Source organism: Cervus elaphus, chromosome 15, assembly GCF_910594005.1.
Source record: "Cervus elaphus chromosome 15, mCerEla1.1, whole genome shotgun sequence".
Lineage (NCBI taxonomy): Eukaryota > Metazoa > Chordata > Mammalia > Artiodactyla > Cervidae > Cervus > Cervus elaphus.
This window is the reverse complement of record NC_057829.1, coordinates 43,248,812-43,274,225: the sequence shown is the minus strand read 5'-3', so window position 1 is coordinate 43,274,225 and position 25,414 is coordinate 43,248,812. Positions and strand designations below refer to the sequence as shown.

Genomic DNA, 25,414 nt, shown 5'->3' with positions numbered 1-25,414 from the left:
ATCTCACCCGGGCCACCTCAGAGCCAGGCTGGTCTTATTTCCCAGCACACAGGCCCGAGGACACCTTGATAAATAATGATGATTCCCATGCCTCATGAGGGATGCGTTCCTCCTACCAGTCCAGCCTTGTGTGACACCTCACTGTGGTCTGTGTTGGGTCTGGAGTTATAGGGAAGCTACAGAAAGCTGGGGTGAAGGCTGGGAGCAAGACGTTCAGTGGGGTCTGGCAGCTGCAGAATGCTGGGTTGAGGAGTTGAAACGTGGTGGCAGCAGCCATCAAGGTTGGTGCCCCTGACTGGGCCTTGTTACTTTTTCCTTTGTCGCCGGTGGCTTGGCTGTGGCAGACAGTGGCAGGCTGCAGAGGCATCTCATTTCAAGGAGGCTTTCTTCCACAGCTTTTGCAAACTTGGTTGATGATGTCTCCTTGCAGTTGTGGAAGCTGGAGATGCAGAAAAGGATGTTCTCTGGCTGGGGGTTGTAGCAGGCACCGTACCCATTGGGTACCACGGGACCATAGCAGCAAAACATCTCCATGGTGGTGGGTACCTGGAGGAGAGGACAGGTCAGAAGTTGCTTGTGCTGAAAGTCTGCTTAAAGCATGATGTTTCAGCAGTCCTGGAGCCTCAATGAGATATTTGCTTCTCTTTGACTATTTCCCACCTGGATGTGTGACTGAATTAACCACATCAACTGATTGCTTCATCATGGATGGCCACAGACAGAGTCATCAAAACAAACCCATCTAACTGCATGAATCAGAAGAGAGGCCATAAGCCCCTCCTTGGTGTGAAATCTGCTCTACACGTGGAGTCGGAAGCTCCCAGAGTGACCCGGTGCTGGGCCGAATCTCTCCTTCACCTGGGGGCTGTTTGAATCACCCAGGCAATCAGAGCAATTTACTAAATCGCACCCTGGTGGCACCCAACAGTTAGATGGCTTCCCAGAGGGAGTAATTTATGAACTGGAGGAAATCTGGCTCCTCGTCTCTGTCGATTTTTTCCCACATCCTTAATTACTGTCAGTATTGCCTGACTGGTCTGCTTTTCTCCCCGCAGCCTGGTCACGCACAATTACCCAGCATTGGGCATTTCAGAGATTGCCATCAACTGGAGTTTTTAGTTATGTACCTGATACATTTTGAATTCAGAGGGCTGCGATTTTGTAATCCGGATCACAAGCCAAGAAAAAGTGCTTCTGAAGGCATTGAAGCCATCAATGTTCATTCCAGTTGGAGGAAAAAAATACCACCACACCCTGAATTAATTGTATTAGCTGATTTTAGAGGGGAAATGGAGCACATTCTTGAGCAGGTGCAGGGCGCGGTGTGTGTTTTAAACCCACAGGCTCTGTGTGCTCAGGCCTTCAGAAATGACACTGGCCGTTTTAATGGGGCAGAACAGACCATTAGTCTTGCTAATAGAGTCACCTCATTGTCAGATAAATTTGCCGTGCAACAGCCGAAGGCCATAAAGCCGTTCCGAAGCACTTTTTGCCCATGGATGGTTTCCTGAAGAATTTATGTTGCTGTGTTCTGTCCTCGTTTATTCATGTCTGCAAGCTCACTGCCGTAATGACAAAATGAAATTACTGAGTGGGCTTTCATCCTCAAACACAACTTTATCAGCCCTTTTTATTGCCCATGTTCTGCTTTTTGCAGATGAGGTGGAGTTTTAGTAAACTGACATTTGCGGGGCAGGGTAGGGGGAGAGGGTGTAGATATTTTCTCTCCTAAATGGCTGCCTTTCTCTAACGGATCATGTTCTGTTTTTGTGTCAGCGGTCCTCCAACAGAACAAGGCTGTAACACTGGTTTAGGAGATGCCAGGCCTGCAGTGGCCCCTTACGATGAGGTCTGTGACCTGTTTGGAGGACCCTGTCTGTGCCAAGCACTGGGGGTCTGGGCTTTCCACCTACATCATCGCATTTGATTGAGCCAGGATTTGCCTCTGGGCCCATGGTCACCATGGTAGGACACCACCTCTTGGGCAACACTGGAAGAAGTATGCCTAATGGTTAGGGCACCAGAGTGGGTATTCTCCCATCCTGCCCACCTCTGCTAAGGAGGCATTTGTGATTATGCACATTTAGAAGACGGGGAAAACAGCACTCTGAGCATTTCGGTCCTTCTGCTGAAGGCCATGCAGTTCACTGGAAGCAGAGCCAGGATCGGGCTGATTCCAAGCAGTGGGCTGTAATCAGCCAGCTTGTGAGAAAGCCCACTGCTTCCACTAAATGCTCTCGGGTGCTGGCTGCACTGGGGCAGTACCTGGCTGGTGGAGAGGACAAACCGGTTGCTCATCAGGTATGTTTCATCCGTGAACATCTCGGGCAGTTCTTTGCACATTTCCCGGGCCAGCTCCCGCAGCCCCAGCAGGTGGTTGTCGATGGCCATCCCTGTTATGGCCTGAGACAGAGAATAGGACGTGAGACACGGGCTTCCCCTCCTTCCCTCCTCTCTAGTCTGCAAAGCTTGTGGGGACACTAATGGCTCTTGCCCACCCAGTGCTTGCTGTGGACCACGTCCATGTGTGGCGGCTGCCCAGAACCGAACACTGTCCTACATGGCCTCTGCTCCTTGTATATTTCTTCACACACAGGATGAGCCAGAGCAGGTTGGGTTCTAGATGAGGATGCCCGAGTTAAAAGCTGGTGAGTCTGACTCCTTGCCCCCCAACAGCATGGTCTCTGGCGATGTTCAGCGTGTATAACCCCTCATGTTCCTAAATGACTGCCTTTCTCTAACAGATCATGTTCTCTTTTTGTGTCAGCGGTTCTCCAACAGAACAAGGCTGTAGCACTGGTTTAGGAGATGCCTGGCCTGCATCTCCTAAACCAGCAGTGCTGGAGAAACAGCAGGGCTGGCTTGGCCCTCCTGGGTACCTCTTCAGCGGCAGAAGCCGGGCAGGAGCACAGGTGCTGGCTGGAACCCATCCAAGCATTGGGAGGGGTACCCCAGGCTGTCATTGGATGGGTTTTCACCACAACCAACACTTCATCCTCCAGCAGGAGCCCAAGGAAAGAGGGGCAGAGGGTGCTGAGGTGTCCTTGAATCCTGGCTGCTGTTTCACAGGCTCAGAATCTATTCAACTAAACTGGACTCATAATCTAAGAGTAATTTTGAGACAGGAGCTAGACAGCTTAGCAGAGGCTCAGCTCACATTTTCAAGGGTTGTTGGATGAAGAAAGGGTCTTTCTTTTTGTCACAGGTATTTGAAATCTTATCAAAGGATAAGAGGATAGCAGTGGAAGACTCCTACGTAGGAGGAGCTCAGGGGTGGTGGTGTGGCTGGAAGGGGACAGTGGAACCAGGGCAGTCTTTTCTGTCTTCCCCACGGGAGGCTGCATGCAGCAGGCACAGGGGTTTTGCACGGATTACATGTTTGATTGGGGCAATTTGTGCGGCTGATGGAGACCTGGAGGCCTCTTTCTTTTAAAATAATTTTTAGAATGTATTTATTTTATTTTTGGCCATGCTGCATCTTTGTTGCTTTCTGTGGGCTTTCTCTAGTTGCAGTGAGCGGGGGCTACCTTCTTCGTGGTGTGTGGGCTTCTCATTGCGGTGGCTGCCCTTGTTGCAGAGCACAGGCTCTAGGGCGCATGGGCTTCAGTAGTTGCGGCACGTGGGCTCAGAGGTGTGGCTCACGGGCTCTAGAGCACAGGCTCAGTAGTTGTGATGCATGGGCTTAGTTGAACTCATGTTCTCTGCATTGGCAGGTGGATTCCTATCCACTGTGCCCCCAGGGAAGTCCCTCCTCTGGCCTCTTGTAATAACCTCTGGATCAACATCAGGGTACCCATGAGTAATTCTTAGGGGTTTCACGGTTACATAAGATGGCCACTTAGCTGTTAACAATGCCCCACATAGGCGGAAATCTTCTACCACTGTGAATTTTGTTCAGGTTTACAAGGTATGTTTTAGAATTTGATCGCTGTTCTCTTTCAGTTGAGAATGGATGCATAAAGATGACTCAGGGACCCCAGTCTCTCCAAACACACATAATCATAGGCTGAAAAGACATGTTATACAATCACCACTCACTTTGGACGTGCCCCGTTAGGACAGAGGCGAAGATCTGTGAGACAGACCAGTTATGAAGTAGATGCATTTTTAATTTCTCAGGTTGCCTCTATTTAAAGACTGATTTGTGTAGATCTATCAAAGCAGCTACTCTGAACAGCAGCCCCCATTTCACCATCTCTGAAGTCACTGTAGCAACTGAGGTTGATTCAACAGACTCTTTGGATCAGAGCCATGAGTAGTAATGAGCAAAATGACTCAACATCCAGTCTTTTGTTCATTCAAGAACCTTAACTGAGTGCCTACTATGTGTCCAAGAAGCTGCTAGAGAACAAAGCAGTCACAGACTCAGCCTCATGGAGCCTTAGGTGGGGTGGGAGACATATTAACCAACCAGACAAATAAACTTGTGATCATAAACTGAGTAAATAATAGGAAGGAGAAGCATACGGTGCTATGAGAGGATGTGACAGTGTGTCTGGACGACATTTGCTCCTTTCCTTGGAATTTCCTTTCTCCACAACCTCTACCAAATATACTTTCCAGATACATGGCGGTTTCCTGATTTCCTCTCTGTCCCTTACCCCGCACAGCCAACCAGGGACCTACAAAGCATCTTTATGGCTCTCCTCTCCCCATCCCTGATCTCTTTTATTGAGTTGTTTTCACCAACTTAAAATAGTTAACACAGCAGAACCCGATGGCAATGCTTTGGAGAATATTTTCCTAAATTTTTCATAAAATTTTAAATTATTATCAAAGTTGTATATGTATAGTTTAAAAAAAAAAAAAACCAAATAAGCCAAAGACTTATGTCACTTTGCCAGCACTGAGTCCCACTCCATAGAAGCAATCACTTGGAACTCTTTTAGCTACTGACTTTCTAAGTTCTGAATAATATGCTTAGACTGCTGCTACTGCATTTTTCAATTTCCTTATTATAGAAGATGAAACTTTGGCTCTTTGATACCCTCCTTCCCAAATATACTTCCACTCCCCTATGCTTCCAACAGAGTTAGATTTGAACTCCTTGTCACTTGATCAACATTCAGTGTTTACATGGCTATAATTATGCAAGTATTCACAGCTGAGTCCTGAGTCCTGCATGTGTTAGGATTAGATTTCCTTTCTTAATCAGTTTTTCGTGTTCCCTGGAATCGACAGCTTGTAAATGATTAAATTATGATTTTCCCACTTGCCTACCTTTCTATGTATCTACAATTTATTGATTCGTAAATCCTCAGCCAGAACTGTAAAACTCCCCTTAATGCATAAAAGTGTATCAGATAATTTATCAGTTTAATTTCTCCTTTCACTTCTTGCTTCTCTGTGGACTGACTGTTCCCTGGGTCTGCTGAACAGCTGTCAACTTGAGACCTCCCGTTGCTCTCATCCTTTTTCTCGACCTCTTTCTGGTGTTGCATCTTCTGATGTTTAAGTCTGTGATTTTCTTTTTTTTGTGTTGTATTCTCTTATGTTAGTGGTCTACATCCTCCAATAGCTTTACTAGAAAGAGAGCTTAATAAGTAAAAATTGTAAGCCCTTGCCTTTGCATATGCTGTTCCCTTCTAGGGCCATCCTTCCCTTCTACATCTACCTAACAAACACTTCATGCTTTAAGTCTCATATGAAGCACTACTTCCTCTGGGGAGTTCACCTGGCTTTCCCAAGCAGAAGGAACTTATTCCTCCATGTTCTCTGCTATTTCCTGAAATACTTAAGGCCTCTTTTACCTACTACACAGTGAACTCCCTAAGGATAGGGCTTCATTTTTTATTTGCCAGCACCTAAAGCCTTGCCTGGCATAGAGCAGAAAAACAAAGGATACCCATGGAAGACATGAGAGCAAGCTTGATTTTCCCCAAACAGAACAAACACCTATTCAGATGAATCAGGGACCTAGCAACTGAATTGGAGAAAAGCCTATACTGCTGCTGCTACTGCTAAGTCGCTTCAGTCGTGTCTGTGTGACCCCATAGACGGCAGCCCAGCAGGCTCCACCTTCCCTGGGATTCTCCAGGCAAGAACACTGGAGTGGATTTCCATTTCTTTCTCCAGTGCATGAAAGTGAAAAGTAAAAGTGAAGTCGCTCAGTCATGTCCAACTCTTCACGACCCCGTGGACTGCAGCCTACCAGGCTCTTCCGTCCATGGGATTTTCCAGGCAAGAGTACTGGAGTGGGGTGCCATTGCCTTCTCCAAAAGTCTATACTGGCTAGTTCTAAAACCCAGATCTATGTTGTGCTTGCTTTCAAATACATAGACAGTAAACAAAGTAAATACAAAGTAAACTCCTTTTCATAGATTGTATGATCCTTCAAAGACTGTATCAGAATGATTCACAATTAATATATTGATCACCAGTCCAAGCAGTAGCTTAATTTTGGTTTGTATGCAAATAATGGCTTTGCAGTGCCAGAAAATATATTATTTTCCTAACCCAGGAAAGCATTTCCCTTACCATTTCAATTTCACCATTAACTTTCAGCAAAAAAAATCTTTTTATTCACAAGCAGTATAAATAAATAAATACATGGAGAATAAGAAGGCAGAAACAGCCCTGGGTGGGAGTTTTAAAACTCACCTGAGACTGCATGAACCACATACGCCTGCCTTCTCTTATATAAACTGTAAGATGCTTTACATGTTGGTGCTATTATTACTGGTGTTGTTTCAAAGACCATTCATTGTATCCCTATAAAATCCATGTAAAAAGCAGGAGTGCTGTGTTACCCAGCTTTTAAAAATAAGAAAGAGGAGGCTCTGAGAGGCAAGGTGGCCTCACCAAGTCGCTGCATAGGAGGTGGTCCAGCTGTCACCCAGAGTCTGTGCTGAGGCCCTGGCTCTGGGCGCAGCTGGGGTCCTGAGCGCAGGCGAGGTCACTCACCATGACTGTGTACTCCGTCTGGGCTCGGATGGCATCCTTCAGGAGCAGCAGCTTCTCCGAATCCTGTAAAATGGACAGAGACACAGTGCACGGGGCTTTAAGAGGCTGCTCAGGTACAGACCAGCCAAAGGAGCTGGGTGTCCCAGGGCTGAGCCACAGGCGGCCCACAGCTGCCCCACTGACCTCCCTGAGACCCCTCAGGCCAGCAAGACTTACCGGCACGGCGGCTGTGTGGTGGTCAGCGATGGCTTTCACAAAACGCAGCGCCTCCGGAGTGGCCGATCGAATGTTGTCTACCCGTCCCTCATGGAACCGGCGGATGGACGCGCTCTCGTAGGTGGGCACAAGTTTCCCGTGGAGCCTGTACAGGATGAAGGGGGAATGGCAGACAGTGCTGCCTTCTCAGGGAGTCATAAATGCTGAAGGAAAAATAGCCTCGCCTGCCTTTATTTTTACAGTCCTGCCTTCGCTCAGCACAGTCTTTCATTTTAATGCTAATAGAATTCTGGAGGAGATTCCCCAAAGATGAATGTTGGGGAGCCTCTGATATGAAGAGCTGAGCACACTTTCCTGTGTGGGTGATACTATGTGGATATAAAATATAAGGAAGACATGACTGGTGGTAGTTTTTTTTTTTAAAGTCCCAATATGGTGAGAAACCTAGAATTTTCTGCAAGACCCAATGAGTGAGTGATTAATAGCACAGCGTGGAATAATTCATCATTCCCACTCTTGAGGGAATCCTGTTTTATTTAAAAACAATTCAAGCATGACCTATGGATCGAGGCAGGGAGGGGGCCTTAGAGGCCATGGGTGCCAGCTGCTGCACAGGCCCACCATCCAGGGGCAGCGGTGCTTCCAAAGTGACCCATGGGTACCAGGGCTGTGTTTCTCCTTCCTCACGTCTGTGACCCCTGGCCCCACCAGTCAGAGCAAGTCTCTTCCTCAGATATGCGAACTGAGCGAGCATCCTCAGGCTGGCACACCAGGCTGGCAAACACCTGTCTCGCCAGTGAGTAAAGCTGTTGGTGTTAAGGGGTCAGGGACGGGAAAGACACAGAACTCGGAGAGGGGCAGTGACAGCCCAAAGTCACAGCATGTTGTGGCCTTGTATCTTGGCCTCCTTCAGGCAAGTATCCCTCGCCCTGGGTGAGTTCCAGGAGTGGGGAATCGAGAGTCTGATTGGGTACAGTGCTTGACACCAAGACTTGCCAAGAAAGTGGCACTTCCTGTACTCATGTCTCATTTTCCCCCAAGACTCTGGCAGGGAGCTCATTTCCTATATCTCTACAGCCCCTCGGAGCAAACACCCTGCTGAGCACAAAAGTAGACGCCATCACTGGCTGGTAGCTGATCAGCCCCAATTTAGGCAGCTTCCAGGTTTCTGCTGAATCTAGAAGCAGATTAAAAAAAAATTTTTTTTTGTTACAGTTGAAACTCTGAAGCAACCATTCCATAGGCAGCAGGTGGTATTTTGCCTATTCAATGAGTCTGGGAGCCTCTGGCCTCATCTATTCCTGGCCATGTCCAGTGACAGCAAAGATCTCTGGAGGGTAGAGGAAGGGGGCTCTGTCCCCATCCCTTCTGGGATTTGGATCTGAAGCTCTGAAGTGCTTGAGTACCAGGGCAGCAGTGTCCCCAGCCATGGCACTAGCAGAACACTGACCTCATGGCCCATTTTAGCCACACGCCATCTGAGTATCAGAACGGCATTGACTGCAGTTCCAGAGGCTGGGTCCTTCCACAGCCCAATGCCAGCGAGGTCTCCACATCCTGGCGGTGAGCACAGTCCTTGTGTGGGGTGATGTCAACCTGACAGATGACCCTCAGAGTGGCTGCACTCCCTCCCCCGTGAGCCACACCCCCTGCGAGGGACACTGGAGTCTGGGGTGCCACCCACTCATTAGTGATACCTCCTGGCAGGGCCTTCTCCATGTCACTTTATGCCTGTCCTGATTGCAGACCAAAAGCAGGTTCTGGTGGGGGTGTGGTGCTATTTACTACATCGCACCTATGCTAGTTTATGAGCTGCTGCTTCTGGGATGCTGGGACCAACAGGAGCCAGCCCTATCTTGAGGAAGATATATTTTGCATTATTTTTTGCCTCTCATAAAAGGTCAGTTTGGCTCCCTACCCTGCCTTCAACCCTTACTCCCAACTCTGCATCTCTTCCCCAGGACAGAGCTACCACTTAAGGGATTTTTCTAAACCACACACTGACCATGCCACCGCAGGCTAAAACCCCTGCAGCGTCTTCTCAGGGCTCTGACAGTCCCTGGTGCCTACTCTGTCCCAGGCACGCAAGATAACCAAGAACATCACGCCTGGGGGAGACAGTCTAGAAAACAAAGTCTGTGAATCCATGAACAGGGGAGCCCACATGCATAACAACTGCCATGAATGAAAAAAGAACGCAGCGTGCTGTGACAGAGAACTGGTGGCAAGAGGCTCTGAGGTGGCCTCTGAGGGCTGGCGCCTGAGCTGAGACCTGAGCTGTAGGAAGGAGCTGGCGTGTGAAGAGTGGCAGTGACAGGCGGGTGGGCAGAGGCACTGGCACAACGCAATGGTCTGGAGGTGGAAGAGAGCCTGGGGGCAGGGCCCTGGGAAGGCTGGTTCACAAAGAGCCTTTCTGAGCCTGGACTTTGTTCTAAGCGTGATGGGAAACCACTGGGAGGGTTCGAGGTGGTAGGTGATGGAATCTGATTTGTATATTCCAAAGTTCATGCTTCATGAAGACAGGATTATTGGGGACAAGAGTGGACCTGCAAAGGCAGGCTACAGTTGACCAAACATCAGATGGCGGGGGCTTGGAGGTGGAGGGCAGAGGATGGAGGAGCACTGCTGTGGGGTGAGGGGAATGAGCGACGGAAACCAGTTAAGCCCCAAATGTTTGACTTGACCCACCAGGGGGTGGGCAGGGATGCTAGTTCCATCTCCTTGTCAAGACCAGGAAAACTGGGTGGAACAGGTCACGACTCTAGCACCCCAGGTGGGCTGGCTGAGATCAGGAGGAAACCACGTGATGTCCTTACCACCTGCATGGCCCTTGTTAGTTCTGCGTCCCTCCACCCCCACCCCCCATGAACTCTGTGCCCCTGGGTCATTGCTTGCCAGCTTTAGGTGACAGGGTCCTTCCATGCAGCCTGCCTATCCCCATTCTCTAGGCTCACAGAGAGTCATCCCTCCCTCTAAGATGCTTCTAGACCCTAGAGTAGGTCATCAGCCAGTCCCCTTGGGCAGGCTGTGCTTACCTGTAGAAGGCCAGCTGGAGGGCCACCTGAATAAAGGCATCAGGGCTGCATTTCTGTTGCTTAATGAATGTTTTCCCATAGTTGTCAAACTTATAAACGGTGAAGTCGAGATTCTTTACTATTCTGTGGAAGAAAAAGGAAAGAAGCTTTCACTGCATGCAAAATAGAATGCACTCACCACAGAGTCTAACGAAGTTTCTCGAGCCTGGTCGATGTCAAAGCAGTAAGGTGTCCAGGACACAGCCAGAGACAGGTCTTGATGTATGGAAGTGGCAGAGGGCATGCCGACTAGGAGGACTCTGAACTGAGGGTGAGGCTTGGCTGGACAGGGCAGTGGTTCTGTACTGTGGGTGGGGGAGGTGGGCCTGGCTGCAGGGAGGGACACAGAAGCACAAGGGTCATTTGCATGGGCAAGGAGAACACAGCCCACAAACAAAGTCCTAGAAATTCATTGCCCCCAGAAGTAGGCCTCATAGAGGCCATGTATTTTGACCTGTTTGGGAAGGTGTGTCCAGCATTTCCATGGACTCTTTGGGCATCCTGGCCATCCTGCAAGACCTGCCAACCCCCCATGTCCAGGGAAAAGCCTGTTTCTCTGACGGCTGCAAGCAGCATCTCTCACTGAGACTTGTCCCTGTTGTGCTATGGGAAGAAAGGTCTGGGGTCTGGCTGCTGGTCACAGTCACCGCAGCTAAAGCTGCTCATCCGGGCTTTGTTGGTGACTGAAAATCCATTTTATCCATAAATTGATGCTGAGCCTCCTGTGATATGCCTAGACAGTTGCTGCCCACAAATCTCTGTCAAGCAGAAGGAAGATTCCCTGAGTCCACACTGAGACAGACCTTCAGTGCTGGTCTCCTCACTCCCTTCCCCTCACTATATTGACCAGTCTCCTTCGTAATGAGTTTGGGGTCCGGGCTGATGGCTTGCAGGAGCAACATGCAGCAAGGTCCCCACCATCTGGCCACCAGCCATGTGTGTATATGTGTGTGTGTGCGTGTGTGTGTGTGTGTGTGTGTGCAGAGCCCTGGGTGGGCAGCCCTGACCCCTGCTCCCACCCTCCCTCAGGATTCCGTGTTCCCTGCCTGCCTTGCCTTGAATTATTCCTTCAGTCATGTGAGCTCAGCTCTCGGTTGGTCCATGCCAGGTTCTGAGGACCCAGCAGGACTCGGAGAGGGCCCAGTTCTCATGGGAACTCACCCTTCAGTCTGTCCTGTTGACCTACTACCCTGGACAGGCTGAGCTCACAGTCACCCCAGCCACCTGGAAACTTCTTGGCCAAGCCCTGGCCCCTCAGACCCTACCTACCTTCCATGGCAGCTCAGGACCTCACGGCTTCTCCTGCTTCCCCACCCACAGGCCTCTCTTGGCTCTTCCGGTCATCTAGAAAGGAAAGCTGGGCACTTGGGACCACATCACAGCTGCCTGAAGACCTGAAATAAGCCAACTCTTTCTTCTGCCCAGGTCTCACCAGCCCACCAACTCACTCACCTTCGTGTCCCAAGAGCAGCCCCATAGGGTTGAGATACGAGCACTTACAGATGAACACCTAAGGCCTCTCTTCTTCCCCCTGGAAAGTCAGTCAACACCTCCAGCAGCTTGCTGTGGACTCACCCTCCCCATCCCTCGGCTTCTGAGCCCAGCCACACTCTGTCCTGCTCACCCACGGTATTCCCACAGTCTCCTCACTGGTTCCCTGAAACCCCATGCCCTAAATCCTCCAGGGGTTCCTCACCACTGCAGCACAGCTTCCAGTCCCCACAATGTAAGGACATGAAGTTCTTTGCAATGTGACCCCAGCTTCCCTTTATTGCCCCAGCTCTGGTCATTCTCTCACTTGCTGGCCTCCAAACAACCTGATCTTAGGTTCCTGTGTCTTTCCCAGCTGCTGGTACCATGAACTCCTAGTTATCCTTCAAGGCCCATCTCTGCAAAGCCTTCGCTCCACCTCCTGGCAGAACTCAGCTCCAGTGTCCTCTGTGGGTTCCGAACCAAATACTTGTCTCTGGTTTGGGCGCTTATTGCATCTGACACTTTTGCTTTGGGGATCCAGTTCCTCCTCCAAAGTATGGAGGGTGGGACTAGTGGCACATTGATTTCTGTGTCCCCACAGCCCTATCAGAGGCCTGGAACACACCAGAGCTCTGCACATGTATGATGAACAAATGAATGAAAGAATGAGTGAATGCATTCCTGCTCATTTATTGAATGAGGGAATGAATAGCCAAAGTCCATATCTAGTTGCCAGACCGTGGCTCCCAGCACACTTTGCAACTGCTAGCAAGGGCTCATATCCACTCCCCCCCACCCCCCGGGGTCTCCTGCTGGGTCCCGTTAGGGCTGCCCTTGGGGAAAAAAAGGCCCCTTGTCAAGTTGCAGTGTAAATTCAAGCAAATTGAAATCGCCTGGATTCAAATGACTTATTCAAACTAGTTGGCAATGACCCCCCCTCCCCACCCCGGAAGCTGGAGATGATTTCCCCGCCTTGACTCTGCTCAGTCAGGTGAAACCTGTGGAAAAAAATAGATGCATGTTTGCATTTTATGGAAATGAAGGATACTTTGGCAAGGTTATTTCCCCGAGAGGTACAACTCCCCTTTAGTTTGACTGCATTTCCATGAAGGGGGTGGGCGGAGGCGGGTGGGAGGAGGCAGAGGAATTGGGGTCTTTGGAAGCTCCTAGGATACCTTGGCAGCTGGTAGGGTGGGGGAGTGGTATGGTGATCCCCCCTGGAGCATCACCCCCAAAGACTTGGGATTCTCCTTACTGTTGAAGTTTTTCTGCTGAGGAGGCTAAGAGGCCTTGAATTTCCGGGGAGCATTTCCACCTCAGCCTCCTGGGTGCTGGGAGCTCGCTGACCGAGTCAGCTCGGACCATCTTCTTGCTGGTCTTCACCCTGCAGGACAATGGGGTGACCTCCTGTGGCCCTGCAAGCTGGGGGGCTGTGGGCAGCTTATTTCTTTGCCCTGCAGTCATCTTAGCTGTTGGAGTTTGGTGTGCCCTCCAAACCACGACACAGATGAATGGACTGAAGCTCTGAGAGGACACCTAAATTAGTGAGCGGCCGAGCTAGGATTCTATCCAGTTCCACCTGACTGCAAAGCCCAGGATTTCTTTTCATGTTTTCCTGTTTGACCATACTACACCAGTAACTCTTAAAAAAAAACAAAAACCAAAACCAAAATAACACACACCTTTGGGGACAAATGGAACAAGCAAATTGTTTTTCTGTCGATGAGGGCTGGTTTGGGTTTTCAGTGATCCTAAAGAATCCCTTCAGGGAAGTCCAGGTGGCTCTAGTGGTAAAGAATCTGCCTGTCAATACAGGAGACATACGAGTCTCAGGTTCAATCCCTGAGTCGGAAAGATCCCCTGGAGGAGGCTATGGCAACCCACTCCAGTATTCTTGCCTAGAGAATCTCATGAACAGAGAAGCCTGGTGGGCTATACAGTCCATGGGGTCACAAAGAGTTGGACATGACTGAAGTGACTTAGCATGCACGCACAGAGTCCCTAAATCATGGAAGAGATTTAGAACTTATAGATTCAGGAGAGGATTCTAGTAGGAGAGAATGAGCAAAATCATGAATGGAGGAAGGGACCCAGTGTATCTAAAGGACAGAGAAGTACTCAGTCTGGCGACCTTGGAAGGTAGGGAGAGAGACCCAGGCTGAGAGGAGAGAAACAGGTACAGCTCCCCTCTGTGCTGGGTCAATAGTGGGCCCACACCCGACTCCAGACAGGCAATAGACATCGACCTGGACTTCCCTGGACCACAGCAAATGTTCCCTTAAAGCTGAGAATTCTTGGCCAAATATTGCCCTAACTGCCCTAAACTTGCTGCTCAGTCTGCCCCTTCTGTCCAAGATTGATAAAGCATACGATGTCTCCTTCAAGCTGGTTTTCAAATTCGTCTTTTGCTAGGACACATGCCAGACTAATGCAGCTCCTCAGTGGCCGCCCACATTTTTCTTGGCCTAGCTTGGCCACTGCTGGGAATCTGGCTTTGCCTCCCATGGCCGCTCAGTGGCTCAGGAGGGGCCCTGCCCCGAGACTCACATGTGCTTGAGCAGATGCTCTGTGCACTGCACCAGGACGATGCCGTCGAAAGGGGAGTGTTCACACACCACGCCACAGGTGCCGTCTCGGCCCACCACGAACTGCAATAGCAGAGAGAAGTGAGCAGGCCTCTGGGTCAACATTCTAAATCAGCCGCTTGGCTCCAGGTCAGGACCCCTGTATCCCGCCTACTGCCCCCACCTCTCAGGGAGACCTTTTCTCCAGGAACACCAAAGCATGTCATCTCCTGAAAAGAACACAATTGCCATGGCCTGAGAATAGAGGAGCCTCAAGACAGCACTATACTGTGTGACCTCCTCCCAGAAATGCCCTGGGTGGTGAAGGAAGAGCCCACAGCTGCCTGGCTCAGGTAGCCCAGCAATTCCTAAGAGCTCACGCCGAGGCTGTGCACGCTTTCCTCGGGTCCTGGGCAAGCCCCTTTGGCTCCTGTTAGCCCTGTTTCCCCTTCACAGTGCGTATCAGGGCCACCATCCGGGTCTGCTTTGTGTGATTATGTTCTGGTGGACACTGTGTGGTTGGCCACCACTGATATTATCCCCAGGATCTAGTGTCCACCCCATAGTAGGTGCTTAGTGACTTCTCTAAATGAGTAATGAAGGATAATGACCCAATTTGGGTGGCATGCAAATTCCCAGGGAGAAATAAATATCTCATGATAGGAGTGAAAGAAAGGTGTACCAAGGATGCCCCATTCACTGCTGCCTGAGCTTCAAGTCAGGATCCCCGATTTCAGTTCTGTGGTTACCACCTTCCAGCCGGGAGAGCTCTGACAAGTCGCATCAAATCTCTGGCTTCAGTTTGCTCTCATTTAAAATGGATCCAATAAGGCTCAGTTCATAGGATCAATACAAGGATTAGAGAGATGGTAAACGTAAGGCCCACGGGAACTATAAAGATTACTCATGATTTTTCTAACTATACAAAGGCTGAATTTAGCTGAATTCGGAAAGGGAGATGCTCAGTGTGTACAAAGGTACTAGCAGGAAATCACGAAAAGAATGAGATCTTGATTCTAAAAGCATAACCTAAATACAGTCGAGCTGCCTTGAAGTCCACCTCAGCACAGCATTACACTCCAGAGGTACTAACCCATCATCCATAAGCAAAAAACCAACAAGCAAACAAATACACAAGCTACTGAAATCTGATGAGACCTTACGGGGACCTGTGGCATGGCACACCTCTGAGCTGACTCCCAGTCTCCCCCAGTCTCATAGTATGCCAGCTCCCAGAATCGTTACTCCTATTCCTCAAACAACCACACTTCCCACAGAGTTTTTCTGCAGGTCCATCCATGCAGGCTCTTTTCTCACTCTCCCCCATGCCCTCTGCCTTTCTGTCCTGAGACTTGCTCTCAAACCTTTCCATTCAGGTTCATGGAACTTTTTGGGCTTCTCCAGCTCCCCTGATAATCCGTCCTGCCTGCAAAAAGGAGCCCAGAAGTGGGCACACATAAGGCAGGAGGGGAGGGCTGTGGCCACTCACACATTAGTGCTTTTCTGTTCCTGTCACTAAAAGTAAGGGTGGAAAACAGTGCCTTTTAAAAACCACTACCAAAGCTTACTATGTTTCAGGCCCTGTACATCCATTATATCATTTCATTCCCACAGCTGCTCCATGAAAGATTGCAAGCCATTAACACTACTGGTGGAGGCTAAATAGCCAGCACGGCAGGGAGAGAACTCATCAGAAATAGCAGAATCAATATGCAAACCAATAAAAAGGATAACCTGCAGAATGCAGGGGACAGAGAGAGAGAAAAATGAGGCAGTCTGGAAAAGCTTACCAGTGGGAGCTAAACCAAAACCAGAGCGATGCTAAACCAAAACATAAACATAGTTGGGTGCCACTTAATACAGTCATCGTGAAAGTGTTGGAGCTTTACAAATAAACAAGGCTAGATTCAGGATCAGCATGCTGGAGAAAAAGGATGGGGGATGGGAATGAATGGACTGAACTTCATCCCCATCTGTGTGAGTATTTTTCTCTAGACCAAAGTGAATGTCTTATTTCTGGGCTGATGTCATGTGAATGAGAACTCTGTGAATGGTTTTGTTTCATTTTATGACTCTTCTTCTGTGGAGATGCTGGGCTGCCGTACTCCTCAGGGATGAAGGGAGGTGTGTTGAAATGTCAGGGCCAGGGTGATGGAAATTCAGAAACACTGTTGTCTTCGGGCATCAGACATGATTCTTGATGAATGCGTTGAGGGTTTGTTTGATGGGAGTCCCTGGCATGCCCCCACCTAATAGTGTATGATGGAAGATGGGGAATGAGCCCCAGGTCTGACCCAGAGGGCCCTAGGCTGAGCACAGGCTGCAGGAAAGTTAGGAAGTTAGCGCTACATTTGGCCACTTGCTCCTGAGAAGAGTTCTGGCCAGTCCAGGGGCCAACACGAATAGCACATCTCCTCGGTTTCCCTGGCCCCAGATGCAGCATCCTGGGTGGGCAGCAGAGGCCATTGAGTGAGCCTGCTGGACGTGAGCATGAGGTGACTCAGGCCACTGGCCATGCCGTGGGGAGGCTTACCTGCAGGGACTTGTCGTACCAGCGGTTGGCCCCGTTCTTGCTGCAGCCTCCGCCGTGGAGGAGTTGGAGCGCCCGGTTGGTGTCACTGAGCTCCATGCCTCCGGGGGCATCCAGGCACACCAGGCAGATGCAGCGCTCGATCATATCCAGAGAGTCCCGGTTGGTGGAGTCTGCAGGGCGGGCCAGCACGGCCTGACTTAGCACCTGCCCAGCCCTGGGCCTGGGGTCCCTTCTGCAGAACCCACACCATAGGCAGATACATATATGGACACCCAGACCTTGAGCCAATCCTGAACCCCCTCCCCTGTACTCCAGGGAGTGAGCTGGTAAGTCCAGGTTACAGTCCTGAGCTTCTGAGCGAAGCCTGGGGGCTGGCACACCCCCAGGGTCCCTGTAAGAGTCCTGCCCTCCAGCTGTAGCCAGTTCTGCCCCAAGATGTTCAGCCACTAGTCCTGTCCCCCAAGATGAAGGGGGTGGCATGGGGTCTTCCCCAGAGGCATTAGACTCTCAGGCCAGCTTGTGTCAGAGAAGCCCCAATTCCCCCATCCAATGGCCCCCTTAGAGGAGTCCCAATTTCCCCACCCAGTGTCCCCATTACTCACACTTGCCCATTACTCACACGTCTGGCACATAAGCAAGTTCATTTGTCCTGAATTGTGATTTTCAAACATTAGTTGCCAAAAAGTTTTAATTAGTCAATTTCACATGAAAATTGGAAGTAAGAAAGTGAGGGTGTTGCTCTCCCAGGTCCTCCCTCACCCCAGCTGTTGTTTCTATGCAAAGGGCAGGTGGAAGGGCCAGTCTACCCTTGAATCTGTAGCCAGAGGAGCCCACTGGGCCAGTTTCAGGCACGTAGAGTTCATCAGGACAAATACACTAAAGGTCTCAGAGTTATACAAAAGACACGTCACTGAGAGTCTGACTTCTCCACAGGAGACAGTGGGCATGGAGTTTCCTCTAAAGTAGAGCTGGGCTAGCCAGATGGGCTGCCCCATGCAGCTTCCTCTCCTGAGAGCAAGAAGGTTTGCACAGCCTGCCCAGTGGGACCTGACTGTGGCCACAGCTGCCATGACTGTGGGGCCATATACCTTTTCTCCCAATCAGGAGTCTTTACCATGGTGACTGTGTTATTTCTGCACCATCCCACACAGGCGATGGGGCATCAGAACCCGATGGTGAGGGCTGCCATCGCCCAGGCATCCTGACCCCTGGGCTAGATGGGGTGCAGGGTTACACCCTTCCCCCAGTCCCAGTGTGTTCCATGCATGAGAAGATGGGGTATGTGTTATTTGGAGGCAAAGGAGCATTACATGGCATATTCTAATACCCACACCCACTTCAGTCATAGAATACCTGGTTTGTAGCTTGGCACATAGATGAGCAGAACTAAAGCTACATTTTCCAGCTTCTCTTACAGCTGGGGGAAATCATGTCTCAGTTCTGCCAACAAAAATCTAGAAACACTATCTGACAGCTTTCAAGAAACCTCCTTAAATACAGTTAGCACATTCTCTTTGCTCATTTTTCTACCTTCCTCTATCCTACTGCCTGGATCACAGGTGTGATGGCCAGAGCCCTAGCTTCCATTTTGGGCCAGGAGGATGCAGGCCACATCCTCAGAGTGAGATGGAAGAATTCTAACCATCTATCAGCTCTGGAAGGCTCGGTTTTGGTATATATGAGAGAGAGAAACCTCTGTTTTCTTTAAGATACTAATATTTGGGGTTTTCGGTCACTTGTGACCAATTCTAATACTAATCTTATACCATTTAGTTGCACTGAATTCACATCCTCACACTGCAGGGATGAGCTGGAGTTGAGAAGCTGTGCCCTTGGTTCGCCACAGTCTTCTCATTTATTTAACTCTCCTGTCTCTGCAGACATTTAAGGTCCCTGTCCAGAAAGCTATTCTCTGTGTCAGATAGAAACATTCTGGGGGCTGGAGATCCCTCCAAAAAGGCAGTTGGTTGAGTCACCTCCCAGCTCCCTCCTGTCCTAGCATGAGGGCAGACCTTTGGGCAGCCCTGGTCCTGGGTACTGACCCTCCTGTGCTCCCTGATTCTGAGCCCGGGTATGCAGCCCTCTGCTTCTGCAACCACTTGTTCCTCTCCACTCAGGCTCTTCCCCCTCCCTTTGGAACTGCAGGGACTGCTAAGTCTGAACTCCTCTTTTCAGAGCCTACCCCCCATCCCACCCCAGCCCCCAGGTCTGGAGCCTTCTTTCTTTCCAGAGCCTTAAGCCAAGAAATATACCCATCGTGTGTCACAGTCATCTGGAAAATGCCTTCCTGATGTCCAGGGAATGTGTGGGAGTAGGTGTGACTTCCACACCCTGAGGCTCAGATCTCCCTGAAGCCTTCGTTCACCAGCCAGGTCCTGCCCGCGGGTTGAGCCAGGCACAGCAGCGCCTTCCCCAGTCAGGGGGCTGCTGAATCCACAGCTGACACTGCTGGTGAGGACCATGTCTGGAACCTGCCTGTCCTTTCCTCTGTCCAGCTAAGGGCCTGGAGGGGCCATCGAGGAAGTCCTGTCCGCTCCTCCCTCCTCTTGGCCTCATGCTGGGCTCTCTGGGCTGCTCCCTGCCCCTGGCACAGGCAGTCTCAAGTGAGGCAACACTTGAGACCCTCCCCCAGGGCTCCTTAGCACCTCCTGGGCACACAGATGCTAAGGCCACTTGAGCAGTCCCTGCTCTGCCGGAGTGAATTCTCCAGGTTCACGAGAGGTGTCCACAGATGTCCACCAGTGAAAGGAGACTGTGGTCCTTATCATCTTCCTCCTTCCTCTTGCACATCCTGGAGGAAGAAGTCTCTCATGCTGGCCTTCCACTCTGGAATGAGGCTGGCCAGCAAACCAGCCCCTCCTTGGGTCTTCTTCCCTCCCCAACTTGTCTGGAATATGGATTAGGGGAACCCTCTGTGTTCAAGATTCTTCTTGATCCCTATGAGTCCAGAGTGACTCATCACCTTCCACCTGGCCTCTTGGACTTTCCTGCCTCCTCTGATCAACTTCCAGGCTTTGGTCCAAGCCCTGGGGATTGAACGTTCAATGAGACTCCATTGTGGTGGACAGTGTGGGTGCGGGGAGGTGGGAAACTCCTGTTCCTCCTCCCTTAAATGTGGCACAGTCATCACTTCACCCTCTTCAACTTGAGTCAACTTCTACTGCCCACAAGATAGAATCCAAACTTCTCAACACAGCCCTCCGGACTCCATGGCTAGCCTATGCTGCCCCACTGGGTCACCTCCCTGGAATCCTGGCATGGACCTCACAGGAGCTCCTGCCGCTCCTGGATACCTGTGCACATCCATCCCCTCAGATCATGCAGCCTGCCCCCTGGGTGGGAGCCCTTCTCCTCCTCTGCCTATCAAAGCTCTACTCATCAAATGCTCCTGAGATCCCAAACCCTATTGCAGTGTGGGCCCTGCATCCTGTGTGGGTGAGAGCAACCAAGAGGGCTCCTGCCCCACCCCGAACGCCTCACCCCAGTAACATGCTGGCTCGGGCGCCTGCTCAGGGCAGACGAGGACCCTCTGCTTGCTCCCCCAGGCTGGCCTCACACAGAACCTGAGCCAGCCCCGGACCAGTTACCTCCACACCCACTGCCTCCTACCACACAAGGTGTGACCTCACTGTGTGGGGCCCTGTGGCTGCCCCAGACCCAGCCACTGACCATCCAGCCCTAAAATCCGACCTGGCCACCTCCTCTCAAGCTTTGAGCTCACAGAGAGCAGGGCCTAGCTCTCTGGCTTAGGTAGGCACAGGAAGCGTCCATGCCTGGCAGTGGACTTGAGTGTGCATGGACAGGTGAGGCTGAGATCTGCGGGCATAGCTCAGAGAGGGAGCGCCAAGGAGCCCTTCCAGGCCCTTTGGAAGACAGGAAACTACTACCTTTGTGGCACGGAGTTTCATAGGATGAAAGGGGTGGAGGAGAGATGGAGACAGGAAAGCGATTGCTTACCCTCTGCAAAACTCCCCCACCCTGGCTCCTATTGGAGCCCCTGCCAGTGGCCATGGTGCCCGGCCCTGCACTATGTGTTCTTCTGGGGGTCCCTGGGCTCAGGGTGGCTGGTGACTTCAGAGCATAGAGAGGCCTTGGCCAGGCCTGGGTCTGATTCAAAATAGGTGGAGAGGGAGGAAGGAACACATCAGGAAGGAAGTAACAGTGCTGGAAAACGCTCTGAGGCTGGGCAGCAGACACCCAGGCTGGTGAGTGGAGCTTGTCAGTGATGCCTAGCCACTTGGGGAGGGCCTGGACCTGGGGACCACGGGCAGCCCCAATGCTCTACACTTTGGCCTGTGTCTCAGTGAGCTCTGGGAGCCCAGGCTTGGTATCTGCCTATGAAACAGCCCCAAGGGCAGTGTAGAGTAGGCAGGCTGCAGCTCCCCGGGAAGCCCAAGGCAGGCCTGTCCAGCTCAGAGCCTGGGGAGCAGGCCTGATGCAGCTGCTGGGCAGAAGAGTGAGGGTTGGGCACCCTCCTTTTCATCTGGGTAACTTGAAGCTGGTGGCGTAAAAGGACAGGTCCCTGGGCATCAGTGCCCCAGGCACCTCCAGGCGAGACAGAGGAACCCCTGAGGAAGGGCTGAACCATCATTGCATGCAGGTTGAGCAGGACCCCGGAGCTCAGCACCACTCAACAGGAACCAGGTCCTGGCTCATTAAACAGAGTGAAATGGGAGCAGGATAGCAGAGCCAGGATGCCAGGTGGCCTTGCAAATGAACTCCCTGCATACAAGCAGCTGATCGGTCAGACGCTGACAAGTTTATCGTGTAAGGCAGAAAATGAACTACATCTAAACTCATCCACCATGACTCTGGCCCAAATGTAATGGAAACATGGGGTGGTGGGCCGGAGGCACACGGCAGGAGCCGTTTGTCTTGTGACATCCTCATCGAGCACATGGAGGCTCGTTTAATGTGGTAAATCAATCTTCCTCAAGGAGCCCCTGCTTAATAGGTAGAAGTCAGAATTGAGTAATAGGAGGAGCTTGCTCTGCCACCCACGCCTGGGGAGTTGATAACTTTGGTGATGCAGAAATTCCAGAGGCCATGAGGCCTTGGAGGACCCTAGAGCTTCTACTAGAGGTTGAAAGTTTCCAGTCTGTGACTAAGGTGAGCAAAGAGAAAATGAACATAGCACCTCTGCCTTTGGAGGCCTGCAGACCTCTCAGGTGCTGATCCCCAACACACCCACCTGTGTGCATGCATACACACACACAGCCCTCTCTGGGACACTTGCCTTCTCTGATCTATTCCCTGGGAAAATGACCCATATTAGACTTCTACTGTCCTGCCTCACATAAATCTGGGGAGAGGAGGCACTGGGTCCCTTTTCAGATACTTAAGAGCTTCTAAACATTTGTCATTCACATCTGAACATCTTTACTCCACAGACAAAGGAATCATAACCCCTTTTGGGAGGAAAATCTGCCATCACACCTCTCAAATCCTTCTCTACTCTAAGGCTTATGGGTGATCTTTACACTCCCAGCCCCTAGAGGCTATAAGGATGCCAACAAATGTATATCCAAGCTATATTCTATCTACAAGAAACTCACATCAAATATAATCACAGAAGTTGGCTGAAAGGAAAAGGAAAAAGATGTATTGAGCAAATATTAATGAAAATAAAGTAGGAGTGAACATATTAATATCAGATTTTGAGTAGACTTCAGAGAGAAGTATTGATATAAGAGATGTTGAGGAATATTACATAAAACAAATGGGTCAGTCTTGATGTCAAGATGACATAGTAATTCTAAATGTGTATCAACCAAACATACCTCTGTTACTTTTTGAAACACAAGTTAACAGAACTGAAGGAAGAAATAGACAAATCCATAATTTGGAGACTTTGATACCCCTCTCTTGATACTTAACAGAACAACCACTGAATGTCAGCAAGGATATCAAAGAACTTAACAACACCATCAATCAACAGAAGCTAATTGATATGTACAGAACACTTTACCACCAACAGCAGAATGCACATTCAAGTGCCCCTGTAACATACAGGCCACAGTAGACTATATCTTAGGCCATGAAACACTCTCAACAAATTGAAAATAACTGATATCATACAAAAATGTGTTTCCTGACCACTAGAATCAGCTTTTTTTAAAATAACAGAAAAATAAAAGAAAAAATTTCAAACATTTGGAAAGTAAACAACACTCTTCCAGATAATCTATGGGTCAAGGAAGAAATTTAAAGAAATGAGAAAAAAATAAAAGAAATGAAAAAGCAAACATTGAAATGAATGAAAACAAAAATATACCATATCAAAATTTATGAGACACAACTAAAGCTTTGTTAAGAGAGAAATGTATAACACAAATGCTGACATTAGAAAAGGGGAAAAGACTTAAATGACTAATATGAGCTCTCACCTTAAAATATTAGTGAAAAAAAGCAAAATAAACCCAAAGCAAGCAGGAAGAAGGGAATAACAAAGAGTAGAAACCAGTGAAATTGAAAATAGGAAAAAATAAAATAATGGAAAGAAAACTGGTTCTTTTAAAAATTCAAACAAATCTCTGGCAAGACTAACAAAGAAAAATTAAAGAAAAGACACAGTACTAGGAATTAAACAGAGACATCACTATGGATCTTGCAGACATCAAAAGGATGCTAAGAAAACACTATGAACCACTCTGCAGACATAAATTTGACAACTTGGATGAAATGCACCAATCACTTAAAAAGTATAAACTACCACAATGCACAAAATATGAAACAAATAATTTGGAGAGCCCTGTAATTATTAAGGAAATTAAATTTGTAAGTTTAAAGTTTCCCCTCCCCACCAAAATCTCCAGGCCCTAATGGTTTCACTAGAGAATTCTACCAAACATTTAGGGAAAAATTAACCCCAATCAACACAATTTCTTCCAGACAATATGAGAAAAGGGAACACTTCCCAATTCATTTTAGGAACCCAGTGTTTCCATGACACCAAAACCAGACAAAACAGTACACCACCACCACCCATCAACACACACACATACACACACACACACACACACGGAAAAAAACAACCAACTACAGACAAATAACCCTCATTAACATAGAAACAAAGATAGTCAACAATATATCAGCAAATAGAGTTAAACAACATGTAAAAAGAAGTATATACTGTGACTAAGTGGGGCTTGTTCCAGGGATGCAAACCTGGCTCAGTATTTGAAAATCAATTGATGTAATCAATTAACACACAGTATTGACACACTATTGAAAAATCACATGATTAGATCAATTGATGAAGTACAAGTTACAAAATTCAACATCTTATCATGATAAAATCTCAGAAAACTAGGAATAGAGTGAAACTTCCTCAACTTCATGAAAAGAATCTACCCAAAACAAAAATGCCTATAGCTAATATCATACTTAAGGGTAGAAAGATTGTATGCCTTGCCCCTGAGATAAGGAACAAGAAAGGATACCCATTCTTACCACTGCTGTTCATCTAGCACTGGAAGTTCTGGCCACACAAAAAGGCAAGAAAATGGAATAAAAAAGAAAAATATCAATAAGAAAAAAACTGCCTATTTTCATATGACATGATCTGTCTGTGTAGAAAATCATAAGGGATCTACCCTCAGAAAACTCCACCTAGAACTAATAGATGAGTTAGAAGTTTATAGGATATAAAATAAACATACAAAAATTCAATACCAGTGACAAAGACATGAACACCAAAAGTAAAAATGCAATGTCATTTAGATCATGCAAAATGAATGAAATTCTCCAGTGTAAATTTAACAAAAGCATGCAGGACTTATATAAAGAAACTACAAAACACCAAATGCAAAAAATCAAAGCTCTAAGTAAATAGAGAGATATATCACGTTCATGCATGGGAAAACTCAGTGTAGTGAAGATACCAATTCTCCCCAGGTTGGTACACAGGCTTAACCAGCTCCCATCAAGATCCCAGCAAGACTTTTTGTAGCTGTAGACAAGATTATTCTAAAATCTGTGTGAAAAGGCAAAGGAACTAGAATAGCTAAAACAATTTTTAAAAAGAATAAAGTTGGAGGAATCAGTGTATCCAATTTAAAGACTTACCACATAGCCAAGAACGTGCAGTATTGGCAGACAGATGAACACATAGATCAATGGCAGAGAATAGAAAACCCCAAAATAGACTAACACAAATATGCCCAATTGATTTTGACAAAGGTGCAGAAGTAATTTAATGGAGGAAGGATGGCTTTTTCAGCAAATAAAACTGGAACATCTGTACATCCATACCCCTCCCTGAAAACCTTGGATAAAAATCTGATACCTTACAAAAAATTAGCACAAAATAGATTGTCAGCTTAAATGTACAATGTTATAAAACTTTTAGGAGAAATTCATCTTTGGGATATTAGGACTAGACATATAATTCTCAGGCTTGTTGCCAAATGTATGATCCACAAAAGAAAAAACTGATAAATTGTACTTCATCAAAACTAAAATCATTTCTTCAGTGAAACACCCTGTTAAGAAGATGAAAAGAGGAGGAGCCAAGATGGCGGAGGAATAGGACGGGGAGACCACTTTCTCCCCTATAAATTTATCGAAAGAACTAGTCAACGCAGAGCAAACTTCACAAAACAGCTTCTGATCGCTAGCTGAGGACATCAGGCACCCAGAAAAGCAGTCCA

The 25,414-nt window shown here is 48.7% G+C and overlaps 1 protein-coding gene across 1 annotated transcript in view; it reads right to left on the bottom strand.

The window, feature by feature from the left end:
- Window positions 1–219: 219 nt before the first annotated feature.
- The window catches only part of CHAT (choline O-acetyltransferase), a 58,729-nt gene continuing 33,534 nt past the window's right edge, over window positions 220–25,414 (bottom strand). The window contains exons 8-15 of the mRNA XM_043926205.1: window positions 16,764–16,933; window positions 14,214–14,314; window positions 12,922–13,050; window positions 10,155–10,277; window positions 7,120–7,264; window positions 6,904–6,966; window positions 2,266–2,403; window positions 220–546 (exon numbers count right to left, since the gene is read on the bottom strand). Of these exons, the coding sequence (XP_043782140.1) occupies window positions 277–546; window positions 2,266–2,403; window positions 6,904–6,966; window positions 7,120–7,264; window positions 10,155–10,277; window positions 12,922–13,050; window positions 14,214–14,314; window positions 16,764–16,933 (1,139 nt within the window). The 3' untranslated portion in view covers window positions 220–276. The remainder of the gene's footprint in view (window positions 547–2,265; window positions 2,404–6,903; window positions 6,967–7,119; window positions 7,265–10,154; window positions 10,278–12,921; window positions 13,051–14,213; window positions 14,315–16,763; window positions 16,934–25,414) is intronic.